Source organism: Barbatula barbatula (assembly GCF_947034865.1).
Source record: "Barbatula barbatula genome assembly, chromosome: 14".
Classification (NCBI taxonomy): Eukaryota; Metazoa; Chordata; class Actinopteri; order Cypriniformes; family Nemacheilidae; genus Barbatula; species Barbatula barbatula.
Window position 1 is genome coordinate 5,338,627 of NC_136777.1, and position 24,277 is coordinate 5,362,903.

General features: G+C 39.2%; 1 protein-coding gene across 1 annotated transcript; it reads left to right on the plus strand.

Moving 5' to 3' along the window:
• Nucleotides 1–1,545: 1,545 nt before the first annotated feature.
• LOC306903821 (uncharacterized protein) lies at nucleotides 1,546–23,101 on the plus strand. The gene is made up of 7 exons (XM_079473321.1): nucleotides 1,546–1,781; nucleotides 8,817–9,065; nucleotides 16,786–16,914; nucleotides 17,052–17,095; nucleotides 17,345–17,504; nucleotides 18,429–18,536; nucleotides 18,656–23,101. The coding sequence occupies exons 2-7, from the start codon at nucleotides 8,825–8,827 to the stop codon at nucleotides 21,751–21,753; spliced, it is 3,780 nt and encodes a 1,259-aa protein (XP_079329447.1). The 5' UTR covers nucleotides 1,546–1,781; nucleotides 8,817–8,824; the 3' UTR covers nucleotides 21,754–23,101.
• The last annotated feature ends 1,176 nt before the right edge of the window (nucleotides 23,102–24,277 follow it).

A 24,277-nucleotide genomic window follows, 5' to 3' on the forward strand; every position in this document is an offset into this window, starting at 1 on the left:
ACATAATACTATAGTGGGGGGGGGGGTATCTGCGTATTGAGGATATGTACAAAGTTGAGGAAGTTCTTCTGACACATTCATTTAATCTCTCATAATATATAAACATTCAATTAAAATAGTAACATGCTAAGTGTAAAAATATGCAAGTAATAAAAAGATGTGCTAGTGTATTTAGGCCTTTTTTTATATAAAAAAATGATAAGAGGGGAGCCATTTTTACTTGACAAAATCAACTTGGCATTAAACTTACTACCATTTATGCAGTGCTAGTACTAGTACTAAATGTTTTACTGTTCAATAGTTTGGACTACACTGCAGAGTGTCTCTTTTAATGAAACACAATTCAAATTAAATGTAGTTCAACTATTAATTCACGTTTACGGGGAAACCGAGATGATCTATTCATATTTAAGTACATCACAATTCATACAGAAATGAGATTCAGAGCCGTATTATACATAAATATAACAATTTACATAAAAAAGCGCAGGGGCCCACACATTGCCTTTGCCAAGATTCTGTGCTACACCCCTGATGTTTGGCAATACTTGTACGTGATAGACATATGGTGAAATGTGAAGTATTATCTCCAGTATCTGAAAAGCTTGTATATCTGTCGAAAATATATTGTGCTGTTTCATTTGTAACTTTTAAAGGGATAGTACACACACTAACTCACCCTCACGTCATTCTAGATCTGTATGACGTCTTCCAACGAACACACAATGTTTAAAAGAACATTGGTACAGATACAACATTGGTCCCCTTTGACTTCCACAGAAGAAATGTTTAACAATGTGATAAATCATGACGGAATTTTTGAAAATGTGAAGGCTAGATTTCGGGTAAGGGTGTCCAATCAACTGTCCCGCATAGTTTAGCCCAAACCCCTGATCAAACACCCCGCATGTAATTTCCAAATAATCCTGAAGACCTCTATGAGCTGGTTTCGTCCGGAGCTAAACTCTGCAACCACCGTGCCAGGAGCAGGATTGGACACCTCTGATATGCCTATCCAGGCACAGAAAGTGACGATTCATGAAAAAAATCTACCTGCTAAAAATGGTCTAGCAATCTCAAATCAGCACATTTCACAAATCAGGAAACAAGACTCGTACAGCGGTTTTCACAAGATTACAATGTTCAACATGGTGGGAAAACATGTAATGCCATAGTCATCAATATGACTGTGGGGAATGACGACGTGTTGCAGTGATGCAAAGTCTGGCACATTTTTTATTGGATTCAATAAAATGTTTCCATGTAATACAACCTGCTTTCTTATATCAGGATCTAATTATTAGGATGTTTTTAATTTACAACACATCCCACTATGATGTGGTAGGTGATGACTAAGCACAGCCATAGCAATACATGCCGTCTCATTCATTAATGACATGAAAGCAACACACCCTTTGATAAGTGTTTATGTAATCATCCCAGGCAGGATGTTTTTAAGTCTACATTTATTTTGTAGCCGCGTGGCGGCGCCACTGAGCAGTCATGATGTCGAAGTGTAGGAAACTCCCTTAATTCTTACCTGTGGAGCCTCTTCAGGATTAAACAGTGAAGAGTGTCTCACCCCAGAGGAGCGCCGTCTGTGAAGACCGATCCCTGAGTACTCACAGTGCCTCTTTCATGGAAGAAACGTCTCGTAGAAAACCTGGAATATTGCGAAAATGTCTCACCTGAACTTCCCAAAGCAGATGCACGTGGACTGTCCGATGTAAAGGACTTTACAGCGCCTAACAAGGAAACGGACGGATCCAAAAGTTAAAGAGGTAACAGCCCTGCTTAATCTATCCATATGACATCGCCTCTTATCTTGTTTTTTTTACCTTGAAACACTGTAATGTATTATTTTTAATAATAAACTAAGAGAACTTGATCATGGCACGTAAAAGTGAGTTTTGTCATATTTAAATAGAAAGTGAGTGCTAAATCTGATTTGTTCGTTTCGAAAAATTATTTTTAGCAGTATGCGTGCGTCTTTGTCTCTTGTTATATTATATAATCTTATAGTTTTGTTAGTTATCTGTCAATGACATATTCCGTCTCATATACGGGTTCATTACATATTAACTTTTATATAATGTCACAAAAATGCACGCGCTCGTGGAGAGACGAGTCGCATAAATTTAGCCTTGAGTGGGTTTGCACATTAACCTCAAACAGATTGAGGAGACCTGCAGGGGTGAAGAGGAGGAGGGAGACAGAATGACTCCAAACACCTAAAGAACACAAGAGCTGTGGGTGACCTGTGGGAGAGAGAGAGAGGGAGCGAAAGGGAGATCGTAGGTATTGTTGATTTTTGGGTGTGCCTCTGTACCCGTCAGGCTGCCATGCATGGGCTTGTTTCTGTAGAGATTCCAGATCAGTTGCGCAAGTGTGTGCAGAAGCTGGAGGTGTGTGTCTGTGTGTTTGAGATGGATGGAAGCCACATCACTGCCCTAATGAAGGAAGATATGGCTAGAAATGTTAGTTTTTTAGTTGATTTATGTGTGATTTGCTTTTGTTTGATCTAAACCTGTCTGCTTTGATGTTTGTATGGGTTGCACATATCGCAATAGCCACGTGGTGTGGAGAAGGATGGTATGGTGGCGAGTTGTTTATAAAATGTGGGCTGGTGTCGTCTTTGCAGTAATCCCAAGAAGTATACAACATTCGGACATTAAATTGTCTGTTTAAAATTACTGCCACAATTCTGACAGACAGAAGTGTGACCTCTTTAGGCAAATGTTGCGTTTGTGATGGTTTTCCCACGCTGCTGTTGTTTTATTCTGGAAAATTAAAACAGGTTTTTCATTGGCAACTGGTGTGAGATAATGTGACTGACAATTGCCTGGTTTTGCTTCAGGGCGCCGGGGTTGTAAGGTAAACCTTGGAAACCTTGGGCACATTGATCACTGTGATAGTTGAATCAACAGCTTTTAGCCTTTTGGTGTGCTTTAGTGGAAGCGCTTATTTGTAAAGGGCTTGATTGGTTTTGATCTTTAATCTAAACACTTGATGATGGCTAATCTGCCGCTTGATCATTATATAATCAGCAACATTACTGGCAAGCCTCATTGGGAGAGATACAGGTTTGCATAAGCGTAAATGAGAGAGAAAGATGATGTTTTGTTACAATGTCTGAGTAAGAGAGACATAATGGGAAAGTGAGATATTTATGGTTTGTGTAGACTGTTTCAGCGGTAACAACATAAACAAAGATTGAGATTACGGATAGTTCACGCTGAATGAAAATTATTTAGCAGATGCTTTTATCCAAAGTGACCAACATTGCATCGTATTATACACTTCTTTCTGACTATGTGCAATCACCTGGATCGAACCCATGACCTTGGCTTTGCTAGCGCCATGCTCTAATTACTGAGCCACAGAAAAGCTATACAAGCTATATACAAACCCATGAACACATAGAAAGATATTTGGAAGATTGTCAGTAACCAAACTCTCAACATCCCCCATTAACTGCCATAGTAGGGAAAATAAATACTATGGAAGTCAGTGAGGGATGTGATCTGTCTGACATTCCTCCAAATATGGACGGATCCTACAAACACAGACAAAACCGATGAAACCATCTATAAGGATGATAGTGACAGTTCTGGATTGTTTTTTAGCAAGTTTTTTTAAAGATGTAGGACGAGGTTTGAGAATGAGGTATTTCTATGTAAGGAATCGATAATGAAACTGAGACAAAATATGAGACTGTTGAATGTACTGTAAATGAAAACATTGTAGGTGTTCAGTCATGATGTTGTTCAATATGAACTGATTCCTGGTATGGGGATATTTCACCCAAAAATAAAAATTATCTCATTTCCCCATCAAAACTGTTCCAGACCTGTAAAACCTGCTGTACGCAAAGAAAGATAGACGAAGAATGTTTCTAACCGAACAGTTCTGGGCCACCATTGACTGCCATAGTGGGAAGAAAAACTACTATAGTTGCCAATGGTGCTCCAGAATTGTTTAATTTCCCACATTCTTCAAAATATCCTCTGTTGTGTTCGACAAGACAAAGAATTGTATACAGCTTTGGAACAACTTTAGGTTGAGATAATTTTTGCATGATCTAGCCCTTTACTGTCTGAACGTACATCCATCAAAACAAAACATTAGTAATCCAAAAGAAAACAGGACGAGAGAAGACAACAGTGATGGAAGGAGAGGTGGATCTAGAGGAGGAGCCCACATGAATTATACAATCATCAGTCTTTCAGGAATGCTGTTCCTGCTCTCAACAAGCTGCTGCAATACCCCGAACACAAACGCAAATACACACAGATACAGATCACATCAAAACGTCATGGTGTTAACATTAGACGGAAACCTGACATGAGACATCTGAAGTTTGGAGGTGAAATCATGATTATATTTCATCAGATAAAATATGCTCCTCTCCAGGGGATTTATTTCATGTCACACGGATATCTGATATAAAATATACCCCGGGTGGTCTTCTCATATTCATGTGTTTTGTGTGTGTGTCTGTGTGTCTATTGCGCCAATGTCCTGTAATAGAAGCTGTCACGGAGAACGGCCTTCTCCTCAACGCTTAGAGTAGAATTTCAAATGTTTTGACTTGGAAACAGACAGAACTGAAGAAAATGCTTTTCTAAGTTGCACCTAGTTTGCGCATGTAATGCCTCATTTTTAAGCCATTCGAAATGCATCATCTATTAGAATGGAAAACCCCTCTGTAGGAGGTGTGTGGGAGCGAATGACAATCCCAGTCTGTACAATCTTCCTGGTAAACACTGCCATGCAGTTTACACTAGTCTACACCACTCTCAGTTCTGTGTGTGTGTATGTTAATGTGACTGCAGCTTTCCTGGTAAAAACCCCTTAGGCTTTTTATCTTCCAGATTTCCTGTAACCCACATGAACACAGGCACACGGCCTCACCTGCGCGTCTTCTGCAGCGTGTGCAGGTGTGCTAAGCCACGTGTCATTCTTCTGAGTTTACCTCAGTTAGTGTAACACAGTATGCACTACATATGTGTAATACCGTGTTTCGGAATTCCATTTTGAGTGAAATGTAAGATGAGTGACAAATAAACAAAATAGTGACAAATAAGATGTAACAACCGCCGTAGTGTTTAACAGGAACCAAGGTACCTAAGAGTTAAGATGTTTTTAGTCAAAATACTTTGGTAATGTGACTACTGATAAATCTCATTGGCTGTTCGGTGTATCTCGCAATTAAACATGCAAACTACTCAAATGGCGCACGAGGACCAACGAGATTTCACATTATCGTCAGTGACGCCATTTTTACATTCCTTTGCTGATTAATACACGTTTCATCGACCAATAAGCTAAAAATATCCTATCCATCACCCAAACAAATTAATAAATAGGAGTGGGAGCAAAAAGCTGCAGGTTCAATTCACCATACCGCAGCTAAATTGTCAATGAGTGCAATATAGCGTTTCCCGAAACCTGTCACTGTTTAGACTTAAAGGTCCTGCGTGTAATATTTGGGATGATCTATTGATAGAAATGTAATATAATACGCATAGCTATGTCTTCAGAGGTGTATAAAGAGCTTACACAAGGTGTGCTATGGTTGCCAAGTTAACTATTGCGTAGTGATTGGTCGAGTACTGCAAGCTTGTGACGGAAATGTAACGCCACAGGTACACACACCTTACTTGTGTATACATTTGGGCGGTCTTAGTCAAATCATATCACGAACTGACGTAGATTTGCCGGGGTGTGGTTACACAAGGTGTTTCAGGAAGGTCTGAGCATTCGCTTTCGATAGAATGCATCTTTTGTTCGGACACTTAATAATACATGCATGGGCAACTTATGACACCAAAAGACACAGTAAAACCCATTTTTGTGCCATATGACCCTTTTAAAATGCAATATGTGACAGTTCAAAGACTAGAACCTTACCCTGAGCGCAAATGCTACGTTACGATGTTTTCTGTATCAAAAATTTAAGATCGATTCTTAATTGAATCGTGACTCTTAGACTCGATTCTGAAACGAATCGTGAGGGACCAAACTATTTCCACCCCATTCAAAACCCAATGGAGTCATTGGTTTAGTTTAATGATGGATGTGCTTTTTGGACCTTTGCCGTGTTGACCCCTGTGTAAGAATTTTAAGTAAAAATTGTTTGTTTCAAATAAAAAAGACATTGCATGAGGGGATGTAAATTATCAATCAATGTTCATACTTGGGTGAACTATTCATCTAAAAGTAAGAATTCTTTCATCATTTATCAACCTCTATGAATATTTTCTGTTCAAAGACAAATTATATTATATTTTGAGAAATGGTTCAGTGGTTTTGTGTCCATACGGTGGAAGTCAATGTGGTCAATGTTGTTTGGTTTCCCACATTCTTTCAAATATCTTCTTTGGTAAAGAAAGTCATGCATGTTAGGGACAGAAAAGTATAATTATAAAATAATTTGTGTTATTGTATGAGCTATAATAACCTATTGGGTGATGTGTATGCCACGGTATGCAGTAAGCAGAATGTAGCCTGTTAGCCTTTGCTTTTTCCCTGTGTGTTTGCACATTTTTATCTGGGAAGGAAGGATCTGTGGAGGGAGTCTTATTGTTGAAATGTTGTTGTTTTTGAGGGCAACCTTGAATCCGCCCTAAACTGTTACTAGATCATATGACACACCTTGACAGTCCTGTAGGATCAGTACCTGTAAATTTTTCTCAGGGTTGTGAAAAGTTTCTGTATGGGAGTGTGTAATTGTGCGCAAGTATGCTTGCATATATATACGTGTGAGGATTAAAGCTCAGGTTGAACAAAACAGACCTGTGATGTCATGCAAATAGTGTCCTGACATCTATTATATTCATTTCTAATATTACCTAACCCAATGCAAATGAATCATCTGCAGCCTGCAGAAAGCAGATTGAGTCTGTGTTTTTAACTTCGCTCCTAGATCCCACTGATGTGATCATGATTAAAAAAGTGTATTGAACACGTGCTGCTCGCATGCTGGTTTTATGCTGTTTGTGTCTGTGAGTTCCCATAGCGATGGAATGAGTCAACATGCCGTCATCTGATTGGTCTAGTGACCGGCTGAAATGCTAAACGGAGCTCACCCATGTGAAGATGTCTGCATCACACAAAATGTACCCCACCACTGTTTATATTAAACAGCATCATTTTCAAACAGTTGGCTTTGTGTCTTTATGTTCATGTGACGTTCTGTCCTTTGTGAATGTGTGTATCTCTCTTATATTACTGAAATGACCTCCCTGGGTAAATACATCTGCTGGGTGTGTTTATACCTGTTTATTCAAGATATCATGCCTGTGTTTAAATACTTCACACATCGTGTGTGTGTGTGGGTACCACTTATTGTGTATCTGTGTGTGACACCATGTATCAGCAACACTCCATGTCTGTTGTATCTGTGTTTGTGTGTATGTGAGCGAGAGAATTAGTAACTCTCTGTGTGGTGTCTGTGCGTGCTTGTGTGTGTGTGCAAGGGTGGAGCTGATGACTAGGTGTTCAGGAATGGTGCCTGTAGCTCATTGAGTCTGATTTAAGATGCACACCATTTCAATGAGATCCTGGTCTAAGTAGACCAACAATTTTCTTCTAGAATAACAATTTTACTTTGTTCAGCAATACAAAACAAATACACACTGAAGTGTTCTGGACATCATCTGGACGTTCTATATACCTAACAATAGGTGTAGGTAAAATGGCCAAACCTCATTAATTACAACAAATGGTCACATATTTTTGTCTCCTGCCACAATGTTGTTGAAGGCGTTCCTAGCTTTGGTTGCTCTAGTAACAGTTAAAAGCAAACCCTGCAGTAACTGACGAGAGACGTGAGCTGCTTTACTCCTATTGGTAGTCACTCGTTAACCGAAATTTCTCCGTAATTGGCAATAAGGGTTTTGTCATTTCCCTTTATTACAGCGTGATCGTAGGCTACTACCCGTGCCTTGAACACGATTGCGAAGGGATGTGCGTTTCCCATTCATTAGCTTACTTACAATGGCTGGTCTGTTTTGGAAATCTTGCATGCGGTCAGCGTATACAGAGTTTTTTGGGCGTCTTTTTGGATAAACCTTAACTTTCAGTGAGTGTAAAAATGTCTCTTGGCATCTTCTCTGTTCAGTGAGCGGCAGAAGCAGCACATTCTTGTCCAAGCCGCAGCTTACAGTACAATGTGATGACGTCACCAACACCAATTACCACATAACGCTACCTTGCACCATAGTGACGGGTAATAATAGATTATGATGGATTTCTTACGAGCCTAAATCTAGCTCAACCTCTTAAATCACTCCCAAAAGACACTTTTCATTTGCATAAAGTTGAACAAATCTCAACTTAGTCGCATCACTTGACACGCCCACTTCTTGTCGCCAACGGTCATTGTTGGTCGTGTCGCCGGATATCTCTAAACTATCATTGAAATAAATGCGATCATGACGCTTAGTCGCTGCCAGTGTGAACAGGGCGTACACATTTAAGGGATAGTTTATCCAAAAAAGAAAGTTCTGTCACAATTTACCTACTGTATCCTCACGTTGTCCCAATTGTTTGTTCTGTTAAACACAAAAGATATTTTGAAAAAAGAAACTGTGGGAAACCAAACTGTTCTGGGACCGTTGACTATACTATAATAGTGTCCAAGAACTGAACATTTGAACATTCTTCCAATATTATTAGCTTTGAAACAACTTGAAGGTACAGTGGATGAACATTCTTTAAAGACTGGTCTCAGCAAGCATGACCAAAGATCACGTCATCAGATTTTTACGGGTGCTTATGGCTCAATATGTTTTGTTTTTATTTTGTGGCAGTTGGCGTGATGTCATCCGGTTGTGAGTCTGTGGGGGACCTGATTCCTCCAGATATGCTGCAGGTGTTCTTCGAGGAGCGACAGGGGGGAAGAGGCAAACGGGGCAGGAAAAGAACGGGTTCCTTCAGCCGAGCATTCAGGTGGTTAAAGAGACAGCGTAGGAAAGCCCGCAAAAACACTTTGGAGTTACGAGGAGGCCTGCTCGACCCCGGATCACCTTTGGCGCTACCACCAGCTACACCTAACACAGGTAATACTTCACAATCTGCTCCTGTATTACACAAGCTATTTATTTATACAATCGTGTACTCTTGGAGTTGTGTCTTGTTTACTTGTGAGCCTAGTACTTTCTTTCTTGGAGGAGTTTTATATTTTGCGTTACTAATATCTAAAACCAGTTCTGCGTTTTCCATAACATAAACTGGTTCTGTAAGCAAATGTGAGACTTTTTTAACTGGTGTTAGGGACATCATTCTGGAATGTTTACCGTACTAAAATCTAACCCGTAACTAAAATGGAATTTTTCTATATTGTGTAAGGGTTACTCTTACAATAAAAGGATAGGCATCAAAATTACACATGTCAGTGTTTTTTAAGAGTTCCTCGATTACATATTGGCTTTGATAATAGCACAAATGTTAGCAAAACAATAGATGATTCCACAATAGTCTTTAAATGTCTAAATGTTTGGTATCTTCTTTCAAATCGGTTGCTCTCTTTCCTTTGCAGTTAATGCTTCTTGCTAATTTCACTTCCTCCTGTTTGTTAATGTCATTTGTATTCCATTTGACCAAAACAGACTGACATGTCCAGTAACCTTTACACTTCCATCAAACATCTATATATTGAGTGTGTGCTTGCAGTTATCTTGGAAATGTTTGTCATATGTTTATCACAAAGTCACAAGTTTTTCCGAGTTGGAATTTTAACACACAATGAAGATAAAAGTTTGCACTTTGCTGAGGTCAGATGAAGAACTGTTTGCGTTAACGGTGCGTTTGTATATTCGTCCGTCTGTGGTCTAGCTTGGGATCAAAACCAGCATAAATAATGTCTTGTTTCGAGGTTTTGTATGTTTTAAATCCCTTTGTGACCTTTGTGAGACTACACCTCAACTCCACCCATTTAGTGAAGCAAGAAGCTACTTAAACAAACACACACACACACTGGTCTGAAAGAACCAATTGTAGTTTTCACAATGATCTATATGGTGCGTAACCACAGAAAATAAACAGCTTTTATGTGATGGTCCTGAGGTAATGGTCGCTACCTGCTTCTGAAGATTGTGATGGACTAGAGAAGGATGGATTATTTAGACCATTTGCCATTTTGATAAGGAATTCAGGAAACTGCGTTTTGATTCATAAAAGTTTGCATTTAATTGGAACTTAACTAGAGAAAATATACAGGTGGCTGAGAACTGTTTAGTGAATTAGTGAATCCTCCTTTTGCAAAATAATTGAATTCCTATGTATTAAGAGTCAACATATTGAATCAATTAATATATATTTAATTTAATTTATAATTATATATAATTGTTTGTGCCTGAATGCAGACTTTGATGGAGAATAGCAGTGGGCTTGCTTAACCTTATCGACTATAGCGTAAATGTGTTTCATCATCTTTCTTATGTGAGTATGTGATGTGATTATTCTGACCCTCTGTGCTGACTTTAAGAACGCGTCACTTAACTAAATCTCAGTGTGTTTGGTAACTTGATAAGATTATCAGCTACTGCTCCCTTCCAATATGGAAACACAGTAATAGTATTGATTTATTAAAGGAGTTTGACTGGGTATATTGCTGAGCTCTATGTGGTAAGTTTTAAATAACATTTAGTATTTTCCATGAAGTGAGGGAGAACCCATCCATGCTAAACTCTTTGCTACAGTGATCGGGTATCTTGTGTGGTTGTTTAGTGTCCCAATTCACATGAGGTCACCTTCAAATTTAACAAATTAATGAAATAAAGTTGCACAACATGCTACATACATATACAGTATATGTTTGTGTGTGTGTCCCTTTGAAGCTTTAGGTTATCAAAGTGCGGTCTTGTGGCTTGGAATGGAGAGTTGGTTGAAATTCCTAACCCTCAAGTATTAACTTTTAGTGTAAACAATAGCGACGGTACCGTTTAGTAAGGCAGTCTTATAAGGAGGTCATACTGGGAACTTGGACAATATTGTTTTGTATCCTGCATCCCAGACCTTGCAATATAAAAACTTCCTGCGGGATGTGGCCAGTACAGTGAACAAAGAACAGCTACCTAAAACTGATTTCCCATCAAATACTTGCTAGCGTTTTTGACGTCTCCTGTTAGAAGTTTCACACTTGCCAAAGGTTACACTTTTGTGACCTTGTGACTTTCTACTCATCATGAGAAATGTCAGTCATTCCTCTACACACTCCCGAACATTGTGTTTGTGAAAGTTTGAGAGATGAGGACGGACAGAGGTTGTGTGTATGTTTATTTGTTTTTATGAGTGGGTGTGTTTGTGCCAAATTCCAGAATTAGCCTGGAGAATTTGACAATGAGCAGGTGTGAAGTTGGTAAAACTGGTTCTCTTTGGTTTGTGACTAGAGCCTAGCGCGGTTACTGTAGACCAGTGTTTCTCAAACTTTTTTCTGGCATTCCCCACTTAAGGTAAGGAAGGGGTCCAAGCCCCACCTGTCACCAATAGCCAAAAACAAAATGGTAATAAACTTTAGGTCCAATGTCTGTTTTAGTTTTCTCTGCTGGTGCCGAATCTCCAGCTTTGCAACATTCTTATGAGGTTTGTGTATTTGGCATTTTTAAGCCACGAGCTTGCAAAATTAATTAAATGATTAAATTTCGGTAATGTTATCTAATGCGTCAACATAGTGAAGTTTCAAAAAGCACATCCATCCATCCTTAAAACATGCATACAGTGGATATAGAAAAGAATCACCCCCCTTCAAAATAATCACATTTTGTTTGCTTGAAATGAAGATGGATTTTGTTGTATCCATATATATTAATTCGGTGCAATTTATAACATCAAGCGAAATATATATCAACAACATGTTATAAAAAAATACAAATAAAAACAGAATCACTGAGTTGGAAAAAGGATCACACCTTCCTACAAATGACTTGTAAACTCATTATGGTGTCATTTTACTAAATGGCACACAAAGCCATTTGACTTTCAACTGTGATTAGCTGTGGTCATTTGGATTAGCTCAGCATGAAAAGAGCTTTTCCTAGAGCATTTCAGTCCTTTTTAGTGCAACTGAAGCAAACAATCAACTATGGGTGGAAGGTACTGTCCAAAGATCTCTGGGATAAAGTTGTGGACAGATACAAGTCAGAAGATGGATACACAAATATTTCCAAGGCTTTATCATTGCCTAGAAGCAGAGTGAAGTCTATTATAAAGTAGTGGAAGGTGTTTGGTGAAACACAGACCCTCCCTGGATCAGGACGTTACTCCAAACCGGATGAAAGAGCCAGGAGAAAACTGGTCAGAGATGCTACCAAAAGGCCCACATCAACGCTTTAAGGCCCACATCAAGGGATTTATAACAAAGAGTGGTCATTTTGTGCATGTGACAACAATATAAAAAATTCTCCACAAAGAGAGGGTTGTATGGGAGGGTTGTAAGAAAAAAGCTACTCCACAAGAAAAGCCTCATGCAGTCACGACTGAACTTTGCCAAAACACACCTTGAAGATTCTGAGGCCACATGGACAAAGTTGTTATGGTCGGATTAAATTCAAATTGAATTATTTGGCCTCAACACTAAACGATTCGTCTGGCGTAAATCCAATACAGCTCACCATCCAAAAAAACACCATTCTTACCGTAAAGCTTGGCGCTGGTAATATCCTGTTATGGAGGTGTGTCTTTGCATCAGTGACTGGAGCACTTGTAAGGATGGAAGGTGAAATGGATGGTGCAAAATACCGTCAAGTTCTTGAGGAAAATCGACTGCCCTCTGCCAGAAAGTTGTCTATGGGAAGAAGGTTAATCTTCCAACATGACAACGACCCAAAGCACACAGGAAAACTGACCACAACGTGGTTAAAGGAGAAACGAGTGAATGTCCTTGGATGCCTAGTCAAATTCCAGACTTGAAGCCCATTGAAAATCTGTGGAATGTCTTGAAGACACCTCATTGATTCTTGTTTTTAATTTTTCTGACATGTCTTTCTCTTGGATGTTATAAGATGCTCTGAGTAAATGCAGCTGGATAAAACAAAAACGTGTCCATCTTAATTTCAAACTGCAAAGCAACAAAATGTGATTATTTTGAAGGGGGGGATTATTTTCTACATCCACTGTATGATAATAAAACACACATATGATACTAGTCACAATACACACAGGAACCAAGCAGATTTGATGTTATCAATCTGCAGTCGTATTTTAACTTTTGCACAGATTTCTATGGTGTTATTCTGTCTGTGTGACTTCAATTCTAAAAACAGGATTTGTTTTGGTTCAGAAAACACGTTTCCATTTTTGTAGTTTGCATCAATAGATACTACCGCTACACATTTCTATTGTTAAAAAATTGTCAAATATTGAATGTTTAGCCTCTATCGTTGTGCGTTGCACTTGTTGCTCAAACCTTGGCTGTCTTCTTTGATTCGATTGGTCACCACACCGGCTCTGTAAACGGTAATTCCCGCCTTACATTTGATTGGTCAATGGCCACCTTATTATAACATTGAGGTCCACTGCTAGACGGCTGAGGAAAAAGGTTTGCAGCACCCAAAACTACAGATCGGCTTTTTGGCATTTCTATCACATATTGTATTTCACACCACAGAAAAAATGGCAGGTGCTATCCTGAGTGAGAAAATAGTCAATTGCGTGAGTCTCACGGCGAATGCGTGAGGGTCAGCACAGCAGTCCTGGTTTAACTGAAGCAAGTAAATCATAGATCTGGGATGGTGTGATGCGAATTTTCATATTTAAATAAACTATTGCTTTCATTTTTGCAGCTCTGTGTTTACATAGAAACCAACTGTAGAAAGGAAGGGTTTTGTCTGTAAATGTTTTATTAAAGCAATAAGCTGTAAGCATTGCAGTGGGTTACCGGGTATTTTATAACTGCTTAGAACGTGGCTCACCAGGACTAGGACCAGAACTGACCGTTTTATAATTTGCATTTTCGCATTAAATGGTGGATTAACGATAGTTTTTTGCCTCTTGCTACCAGTTAAGTTCATTTTAACTATCGCTATGTCAAATGACGGAATATTATGTTACTGTTATATGATATAGGTGTGGCAAGCAGAAGTTTTTCTGCCAGCTTTCAGAAAAGCTGCAATGCCTAAAAATAAGGTTGTGTGGCACGGTTATTTAAACTACGATCAATTAACATGCTTTTAAGACTTTAATGTGAGCTGTAGTGGAAATCTATGTGTCTTTGTAAACCTAAACGTTTACCATTTAGTGGCATTGTGAAGAAAAATGCCCCCGGGACAAACAGATATTTTCAGCGAAAGACCCGTTCCAGAAATCCTGCAGCTTGGTGTTTTTTATTTTCCTTCAATTACACAGCACATGCAAACGGCACAATGTAGCAGCTAAAGTTTTGGCACTGAGCTTTTAACTGCTGTTACGCTAACATGCTTTATGTGCAGTCTGTGTGAAATAGTGACTTCATACAATCATTTCCTAGGTCAAAATATGACATTTAAACGGTCTGGATGACTCCTAACTACTCTGTGTGTTCATTTTCCCTGTTTCTGTCACTCTCTTTAGCACATGATTGTGTTCCTTTTCTATCCCTGCCTCTGTTGCCTACTTTATCTGTTTTGTTTTTGTGTAAATTGTTTTGTACTGTTTTTATTAATGGAGGTTTTGCTTTTGATAGAGAACTTCTACCTAGACTGCGTGTAAGCGTTTGAGACCCCTTGCGGTTGCAGCTGTTCTGACATCTGCCCTCAGCATGTCCATGCATGTCACACTGCTACTTTTATTTGACTTTCCTAGAAGGTTATCAGATTTCAAGACATGTCTCAACTGTAATGGTGATCTTATGAATTGTTTGCAGTTCAGAATTTTTGTTGTCACGGATTTGATTCTCAATTCTGATTGGCTGTGCCACATTTGAAGATATAAAATGGTAATAAATGTATGTCTGTGATCACGTACTATGCTAATAAACATAATTCAGGATTCAGTATGGGCATACGTTGACATTTTTTTTTTTGTAATAATTATTTGGTGGTCATATTCTTATGATTCCTTTGATAAATCTATAATTTTTATGTAAATGTGCCACCAAATTTATTTCATGCTCAGGCATTTTTGGCCAAAAAGATCTCTATTTGTTTTCTATTGGTTTCTAATACATCACCGTTGCTAAATGTTATGAAACCACAAGATTAATTCGCATCATCGTGCTTAACAATGTGCTGCCTCTGGCTTTTTGCTTCATTATACAGTAAATGTGTGTTTTTCTTGAAGATGACCGACCTCTGTGATCGTTTAGCTCTCTAAATTGTTCAAAATTGTTTCTGAGAACATTTGATCTGTGGCCTGCTTGTCTTTCGACACATATCAGTGGTGAGACTGACCTAAAGTTTATTGAAAACATTGCACAGTGCAGTTTCACGACCAGAGAAGCTTCATTCCTCTTTCAATTCCTCTTTTTCTCTTTTGTTCATTCTTAATTTTCTATGGTTATGAATTTAGTAATCAATGACATATGCAAGAAATTGCAGTTAGACTGTGATAGGAGAGCAGAATTGGAGGGTCGTATTTGTATGTGTGAAGAAAGTTTTGACGCTAAAGTTTTCTCCATAATAGCTGCAAGGCATTATGCAATTTGAATGCCAACATTCTTTACTAATTTAGAAGAATGATGTTCATGTGTCACAGATATCAAACAAAACCTTTGTATGTCTAATTGCCGGTTGTCTCGTTTCATCATGTTTGGTGAAGCTGGATCAGGAACAGCAGTCACATATGATATATAGGTAGCCGGGGCTCTCTGGTTGAAGGATGTTTCTTATATATTTTGGAGGTACATTGAGATTGTTTAGGTTTATACCATTCTGTTTCACTTCCTGCTGACCAGGAATCAATTATATATTATTTTAGTTTGAGATGAAAGGGGAGTCCACATTTTTATACCTGTAAATAAAATATTGTTGACATGGTTATATTTGACATTACATTTGCCATTTCAGGAGTAAGATTACATGTGGCTTATGATTGATTGACTCATTGAAAGCAGTCTTTGTTCTCAAGGTTGAGTAACAAGTTTTGTTTGCCTCAAGCACACCTGTGTGACCTAGCCATTCCTTTCCTCTCTTGCCCCCTCTCGTGGCAAAATAGAGTAGATGGATTGAAATCTCGGGACATCTTTTAAATTCCACAGGCAGAAAACCATACATTTCATTGACTTTAGTTTGCCTGATCTGTATAGCTTTGGACACAAGGCCCACTGTTTTGGGGCAACAGTGCTTCCCGACCTTTTAAAGATAAAATTGTTTTTTAACTTGTGCGTTATTCTTAACCAGATGTTTCACACAAAAACTTGAATCATTATGCAAATGCAGGTTAGCAGTATTTTTTTAAAGGGCTGGTTCCTGTATAATAAATTACTTTTGCTCATTTGTAAGGCGCTGTGGATAAAAGCATCTGCTGAAAGATTATTTGTAAATGTAAATTAATGGCTTTGGGCAAAGGTGGGAGAATGTCTCCTGGCATTAGTCCTCGGCTACTGTCATCGCAACATTAAAAACATTAGAAACGGGTGATTTATTTTCTCAGACTGTATTTTGTTATGATAATCCGATTCGATTATTGAAGACTCGTGGGGGATGTATGTGTCTGTGTGTATATTTACTGTACTTGTAAAGCATCCATGCGTTAAAGCTCTATACATCCTGAACACCCTGTACAATCTAAAACTATTTGTCTGTTATCGACGGATCTATTAGATATCAACTTTAAACTGCTCTGTCCCTCTATTTTTACTTGTAGAGAATGTTTCAAGTCCTCATCCTGTCCTGGAGTTCCAGGACAATGTGTTTGCGGAGGGCATCCCACCCAAGTATGTGCTGGACCTGCATACAGAGGCTCAACAGGGCTTGAAACTGCTGCAGCAGGAGGGTAAGACATCTTTTTGCAATTTTACGATTAACAACAATTCAAAATCCTGATCTAACTTCATGCATCATACTAAGATACAACTCTGTTAGTATACACATACTTTGTTATAGTGAAATGATGTTTTGTTTATATTCCAGATGATAAAAATGGGGTGGACTTCCCTGATGACCAGAGTATGATTGTAAGGGTTTCTTTATGCAATCATTTAACTCCTAGTTTTTATTAAAAATTTATTCAAATCTGTTCCCAGTACTGTTACATTTTGTTTTGAGTACAGTTTAAAAAAGTATGCACTATGTAAATAATGAAAGGTCTAGATGGTAGATTTAAACCGTTTATATTAAAAAGTTAATATATAATGATCATTTGTAATGGCTGATAAAGGTCTATTGATTGAAAGTGTTAAGTGTTTATTGACCATTTGCTGCAGTCAACAGTGACTACCCGGACTGAAGACAGCATGGGCTTCAGTGGGTTGAGTGACTTTGAGTCTGAGAGGACAGCCGCTGATACCATTTCGACGCGCTCCTCCATCTCAATGCGCTCCTCCGCCTCAAGGCAATCAACACGCTCTGGACTCAGGCGACAAGGTCTCACTTTACACAAAAACACTCACTTGTAATTGTATCTATCTTTACGATAGAATGTTGAAACTAGTAAATTGTATTAAGACCTATTGTATTATTGCTGACACTGTTTGCTTCCTGAACTCTTTGTAAGTCGCTTTGGATAGAAAAAAGCCTCTGCTTAATGGCTAAATGTAAATGTAATTCAATATCAAATATGAATCAACAGAATATGCAAAAAGCTATTATATTAAATGTTGTTTTATACTTGAATTATTTATTTAAATTATATTTTATTATATTGATATTATTTTAAATGGTGGTGGTCAGCGATGGTTAAAAATGATGGGCAGGGGCATATTTGTACAACTTTACTGCCCTCTCGGGTTAGGGAAAGTCTTACAAATATGAGTTGTTTTGTTCCATTAGGTATTATTGGACAACATTATTTGGCAAAAAAGGAAACTACAGGATATCAGGGAATATTGGATTAAACAAAAATACATAAAGGAACAAAAAGCCTGCAGGAAATAGAGCATAAATTGACTAGAATTTTATCTGTTATTAAATTTGTTGATCCTCTTATAATAAAATAATTTCCTGGGTCTTGATTTTGGTTTTGTGCTTGTGTCAATAAATTCTAACCAAAGCTGAGCTGAGCTTTACACTCCAAATAAAACTATACAACATAAATGGATAACTGTTTTTATTAATGATAATGATTGTAATGATAATAATAAATATAATAATAATAATTATTATTATTGTTGTTATTATTATTATTATTATTATAATAAAAGAATAAAAAAGAGGCGGTGTAAATTTTCCCAGATTGGGCATCATCCGTTTAGACTGGGTCCGTCTAGAAAAAGAGGATTCGCACAGCATGAGTAAAAGAAAAGGTAACATTATTCACAGAAACATTGCATTCTGCTTTTTTCTCACCAGACTCAACATTCAGACCTCTTAAGCCAGATAAAACTGAAAAACCCAAATCTCATAGGAAACATCTGAAAAACGTTGCGGGTATTCCACGACACGTCCAGAGAGAACTGGGTACATTTTACTGCAATCTACTATTAATTTGAATTACATGTCATTTAGTGTATCAAGTTATTTAACAGAAAGCTGTGTGTGGTTGTTCATTTTATTTTATGCTTGTTTCATATCTAAAGGGCTGGACAGAGCAGCGTGGATCACCACCAAGTTTGAAAGTGAGCTGCCCAACGGAGCTGTTGTCTTTCCTGCTATCGTTTCCACTGTGGATGGTGCATTTACCACCTCAGAGCAAGAGAGAATACAAGCCCGTCCTCGGGATGTAGAGAACACACACACAAGCCTCCGCACACTGACAAAACCCAACAATGACAGTCTTATCCAAAGGTTAATAAATAACCTATCAGCTGTTCCTTTGGTAACCATACCAGGGAATCCATCAGAGAATACAGTCATGTCCATCTCACCCCAGGCCACATACATGTCTAAAATCATCCCGAATGCTGTACTGCCACCATCTGTGGATGTTGTGGCACTCAGTCGTAACCAAAGTCGCAGCAGTGTCCGAACTGTCAGTAAAAGCAGCCTGGTGTCGGCCAGCCCCGCTTCAACTCGGGCGTCCTCCAGAATGTCTTCTAATTGTTCCACAGTCCACTCGAACTGGAGTAGATCGGATTCCTCAGAAACACTAGTGTCTGAGTCCTCTACCCCCTCAAGCAGTAGCACTCCCCGTGTGGCCAGCAGAGCGAGTCAGGTTGAAAACACAAACCAACCACATTATGGGAAAGTTCAACACAACGGCTCACCTCACATGAACGGGGAAGCAAAGACAGAATCTGGTGGGGCTTTCACACATAGTCTCTCCGTGATGAAAAAGAGCAAGAGACCTCCTGCTCCTCCCAACAGATCGTACTCATTACACAATGGCAAACAGATCAGGAATGCTTCCTCGACCATGCAGGAATTTAACCATAAGACAATCATATCTCCATATAGCAGCGATGAGACGACAATGCTAGCAGAGCTAAAGATGAGAAAGAATGGAGCGTCATACACAAATGGCACCAGTAACCTTGCTGAAATAAAGAAATCCCTTCTTTCTGCTAAAAGTTTAATGAACGCCAGGATGCATTCCCCTGCAGTAATGGATCTCTGGACTCTGCTTGACATTCCAGATCATCCCATTGTGATGGCTCCCCCAGCTCCTCCTCCAGAGACCTGGGCTCATAACCAGCTGACTTTTGAACTGTTGTGTGGACCGGGACCTGTTAACTTTGCACGTTGGGCTAAAAAGAGAGGTCTTAAAATTGTGGATCCAGAGCATCCATCGATGCCAACCACCGGAAAAGTCAAACCCCCTCCTCTAGATAACGCACCACCAGCTACACTTTGGTGGCAAATCAAATCCCCTCCACCTCCTCCAGATATTATTCCTCCGCTCCCTGCATCAGCTGCACTTCGGTGGCAAGCCAATAATCCTCCTCCAGATACCGTCCCACCACCCCCTCCTCAACCTGCGGTCTTGTGGCAGTCCAAATCCCCTTCAGAAACAGTTGATTCTGCCCATTCACCAGCTGAATTGATTCCTCCACATCCTCTATTTCCTCCTCCTACTCCTCCAGAAGGTCCCGGTTCTTCAACTTCTATTTTTGTGCAAAATTATTCCGCCATTCCTCCGCCACCTGCATTTTCACAACTGTTTTTACAGACACTGCAACCAGATATCCCGCCACCACCACTACAAGTTCCTCCTTCGCCACCACAAGTTCCCCCACCACCACCAGGTATTCCTCTGCCACCACCACAAGAAGTTCCCCCACCACCACCACCAGATATTCCTCCGCCACCACCACAAAAAGTTTCTCTACCACCACCACAAGTTCCCCCGGCTCCGCCACTACAAGTTCCCATCCAACAACAAGTCCAGCCTTCACCACCTCCAACAACACCTCCTGAAACAAAACAAATCCCACAAGAATCCAAACCTTCACCACATGTTATCCTCGTAACATCAACTTCTTCCCACCAAGCCAATATTCCTCCACCCCCTCCACTTCCCACTGACATTAAATTGGAGACCAGAGTAGTCACTCCTGAAAAAGAAGACAAACAGTCAAGCAATCCCAGTCCGGCTAAAGAGGAGACTTCTGCTCCCATGGTCACTCAAACTCTCCTACAAATGGTTCGTCTCAGGTCAGTCAGGTCCAATCAGAGCCCGAGTGTAAATCCAGATAAAGCCTCACATCCCACACAAAAATCAGGTGTCAGTCAAGATGCTCCTCCAAAGCCACTCAGACGGTCGTTGATTATGACATCACTTCCCCCGGATCTGGAAGCTCTGTCTACCACGGAGCCAAAACTTGAAGCTCTGTCCTCCAATGGTCATGTAAATGCAACAATTGCATCAGACACTCAGCAAGGACCAGTTGAACCAGCGACTTGGTCAGTTAATAGTGATGAAAGTACACAAAACAAGACGCTTGAGCCAACATGCTCATTGGTCACAGATGCAATCTCTGCACCTGAACCCTCTGCTGAACAAGAGCTTAAATGCAGTACCCTAGTGGAACAAATCCAACCTATGCCATCTGAACCAGCGACCATTCCAAACACAACGGAACCAAAAGTTGAACCAATTATCAATGAGCCCAAGACCCCACTTCACGCAGAAAAGCCCTACAAGACCCCCGATTCTTCAGTGAAGCAAGCAGTCACCATTGAAATACCCTCAAAGCTAGAAAGTGAGCAACCAAAAACCCAGATGTCCAGTTATGATCCACCTGTCATCTCTCCATCACCTCCCGTAGTCAATTCACCAGCAACTCCCTCCATGAGTCTCCACGATGCCATTCGTCGAAAGACTGCAGCTAATGCAACATCTAAAGACAACCAGACAAAGCGCTTGAGTCTGCTGTCCCCTCCACCAGTCACAAGTGGCCATGCTGCACCCGTCTCTCCTGCATCCACAGCCAGCTTCATCTTCTCCAAGAGTACCAAGAAGGTTGTAATAGAGACGCAAACGTCCCCAGCGGTTCAGGCTGACCTTAGGAGGACTCTGGTCGCAGAGTTGGCTACTGTTTCTGATTCATCCAAGTCTATTGACTCCCACAAGACCGCTAGCAAAGTTCCTCCACCCGTCGCTATAAAACCCAAATCTAAGGTTGAAAGTGCTGCCCAGAACTCTGCAGAGGCTCAGAGAGGGCATGCGCAAACAGAGACTGTACAAACTGCCGGACAGGACGTACAGACAGAGAACTCTGAAAATGCCAACAAATGAATGAACACGTGTGTGTGTGTGTTAATTTGTGATTATTAGCCCTTGAGTTTTTGCCTTCGTTGCAATTTAAACTAGGATTTAGTGCAACAGTTTAAAGGATTTTCCAGAAAAGTTTAGCTTTTGTTAAATATAAAATAACAAAGTCTTTATGTAGAGATATTGCAAGCATATTGCACTTTGTACACTGGATTAGTGTATTTGATTTCCATTCAGCATGAGAATGCAAGTCACTGGTATTTGGTCTCTTGAGATTATAAATATTCTTGTTTTATTTATATACGTCCACAGTCCTAGACAGAATATGTGCTACCTACCAATCCCATCTTAAAAGGCCATTGGGTAGCACTGTAAATAAGCAGATAAGTTCTGTGAGGAAAGGTTTGTGAGTTGAAAAATGGAGAGACCAATCAAACGCTACGGTGGAATTTTAGGAAAAAGTCCAGCACGGCTAGTCTGGCATTAAAGTATGCCAGAATATGGGAGTAGCTTATAATGAAAGGTAAAGTACGTAGGTGAAATGGTTGAATGAGTAAAAGAAGGGGAAGCTACATTTAAAATCCGAAGGGAAGAAAGCTGGCAGCACGGACCACTGATGGGGAGGGGTGATGCTTTTTTCTGTTTGACTTTTTAGAACAATTCTCAAATTGTAGAAATAACCCTCTTCAGTGTGTCCTGCTGTCCATACAGTGGATTCTTAGCAAGTATAAGAGAATTGTAAATGGAGCAGAAGCTCTGTTTGTGAGTGTGCTTGTAGGGCCAAGCAAGTGTCCAGAGAAATCATGAACGAACTCTTGAACATGAGCGAAAAAGTTTATGTACGTTTATAAAAAAAGTTTGTGTTAGTTTACATTATCAGTGTACATTACAGACAACAGATTTGTCAAATACAATAAAAATGAATGTTTGCTTTTAATATATATTTTTTCTCTCCCTGCACTATGCTTTTGAGGATTGTTTATGTTCCTATAATTTCAGCAATCGTTTCTGTCTCTGATTATAATCTCTTATTATGGAGAAATGTCTAATTAAGAGGAGAAGTTACAGAACAGGTTCTCTACAAAGATTGAAAAGATTATTCATTGTGTTTTACGATGTTTTGAAAGTAAAGACTGTTAAAAAGTAACTGGGTGACTCTTGTCTAATGTGTTATAGTTGAGTTTTTATTTTAATAAACGGAATATACTTTTCAAGATTATTGTTTATCAGACACAACAAGGAAAGTGGAAAGAGTACACTCAACAGTGCACGTTCAAGTACTCGGGTCAGTGTTGTAAATGTGGTTCTCTTGATCGGGTCAGGTATGATCTACACTGTATTAGTATTTGACTTTAATTAAAATGATGTATGGTTTAATAATTTGGTATATTTTTCATGCTTATACATTTCATCGTTTTATATTCAGCATTATTTTAATAGTTTCTGTTCACCAGGGGGCGGCATTAAGCTTGATTTCTTCTGAGCTCAAAGACCGTTCTCACTACTGTTGCTTTTTCACCTGCAATGCCAAAGGGGATTGCACAAAGTCAGAAACTAATGTATAGTACAATGCAATGTAAGTCGCTTTAGATAAAAGCGTCTGTCAAATGCACAAATGTAAACATAGTCATCATCATCATCATCGTGTGATACAGGGGTGTCAAACTCATTTTAGGGTAAGGGCCGGATGGAGAGAAAAGTGACAATGTGCGGGCCGAATCACCTTTTTTAAACCATATTGCACCAAATTACAAATGAATTAGCAAAAAAACTAGAAAGACATACTGTTCTGTAAAAGGTGCATTTAATAAATCCTCAGAACGGTTCAATAACACTCTTATTCCTCTTTAAAAAAACTATTTTGTTTAGGTAAAGGCAATCAAAACCCTTCCTTTGAATATGAATATTTTTTGTCAGATACTTTTTAAACTAGTAATGACAAAAATGCAACAGACTCTATTTGTGTACAGACGGTCACATTAAATATGAACCATACAAGCTATACAATATAATTCATTAATAGGAAAAACTGCCTTAACATATTTAACAATTAGTACAGTAGTACAACTTCACTTTGGATATGAACATTAAATATATACTAGAAATTTCCTTTAACAACAAAAGATCTAGATCGCATCTGCATTATGATTTTAATTCCTGACATCTCTTTTCTTCAACCACATCAATCTCATGATGTCATTTAGCTGTCTGTTTGTGAGTCGAGAGCGCAGGTTGGACTTGTTAATGTTCATTACCGATTCTTGATGAATTCTCCCTCTGAAAACGGCTTTGATCCCGCTGCGATTTCGTTGGCAATCAAATAGCGTTACAGCTTCATCAGTCTCTGTTCTTTTTGTGATCATTGACTGCTTTTTTCCGAGGCTAAAGTTAAATTATTGACTTTTCGAAGTTGTCCAGTGTATTTATCATATTTCTCTGCGTATATCTCATAGTGCCGTTTAATATTGTACTCGTTTTGCACAGCCACGGCTTGTGAGCAGATTAAACATACCGGCCTACCGTTGAACTCACAGAAGAAATACGTCTT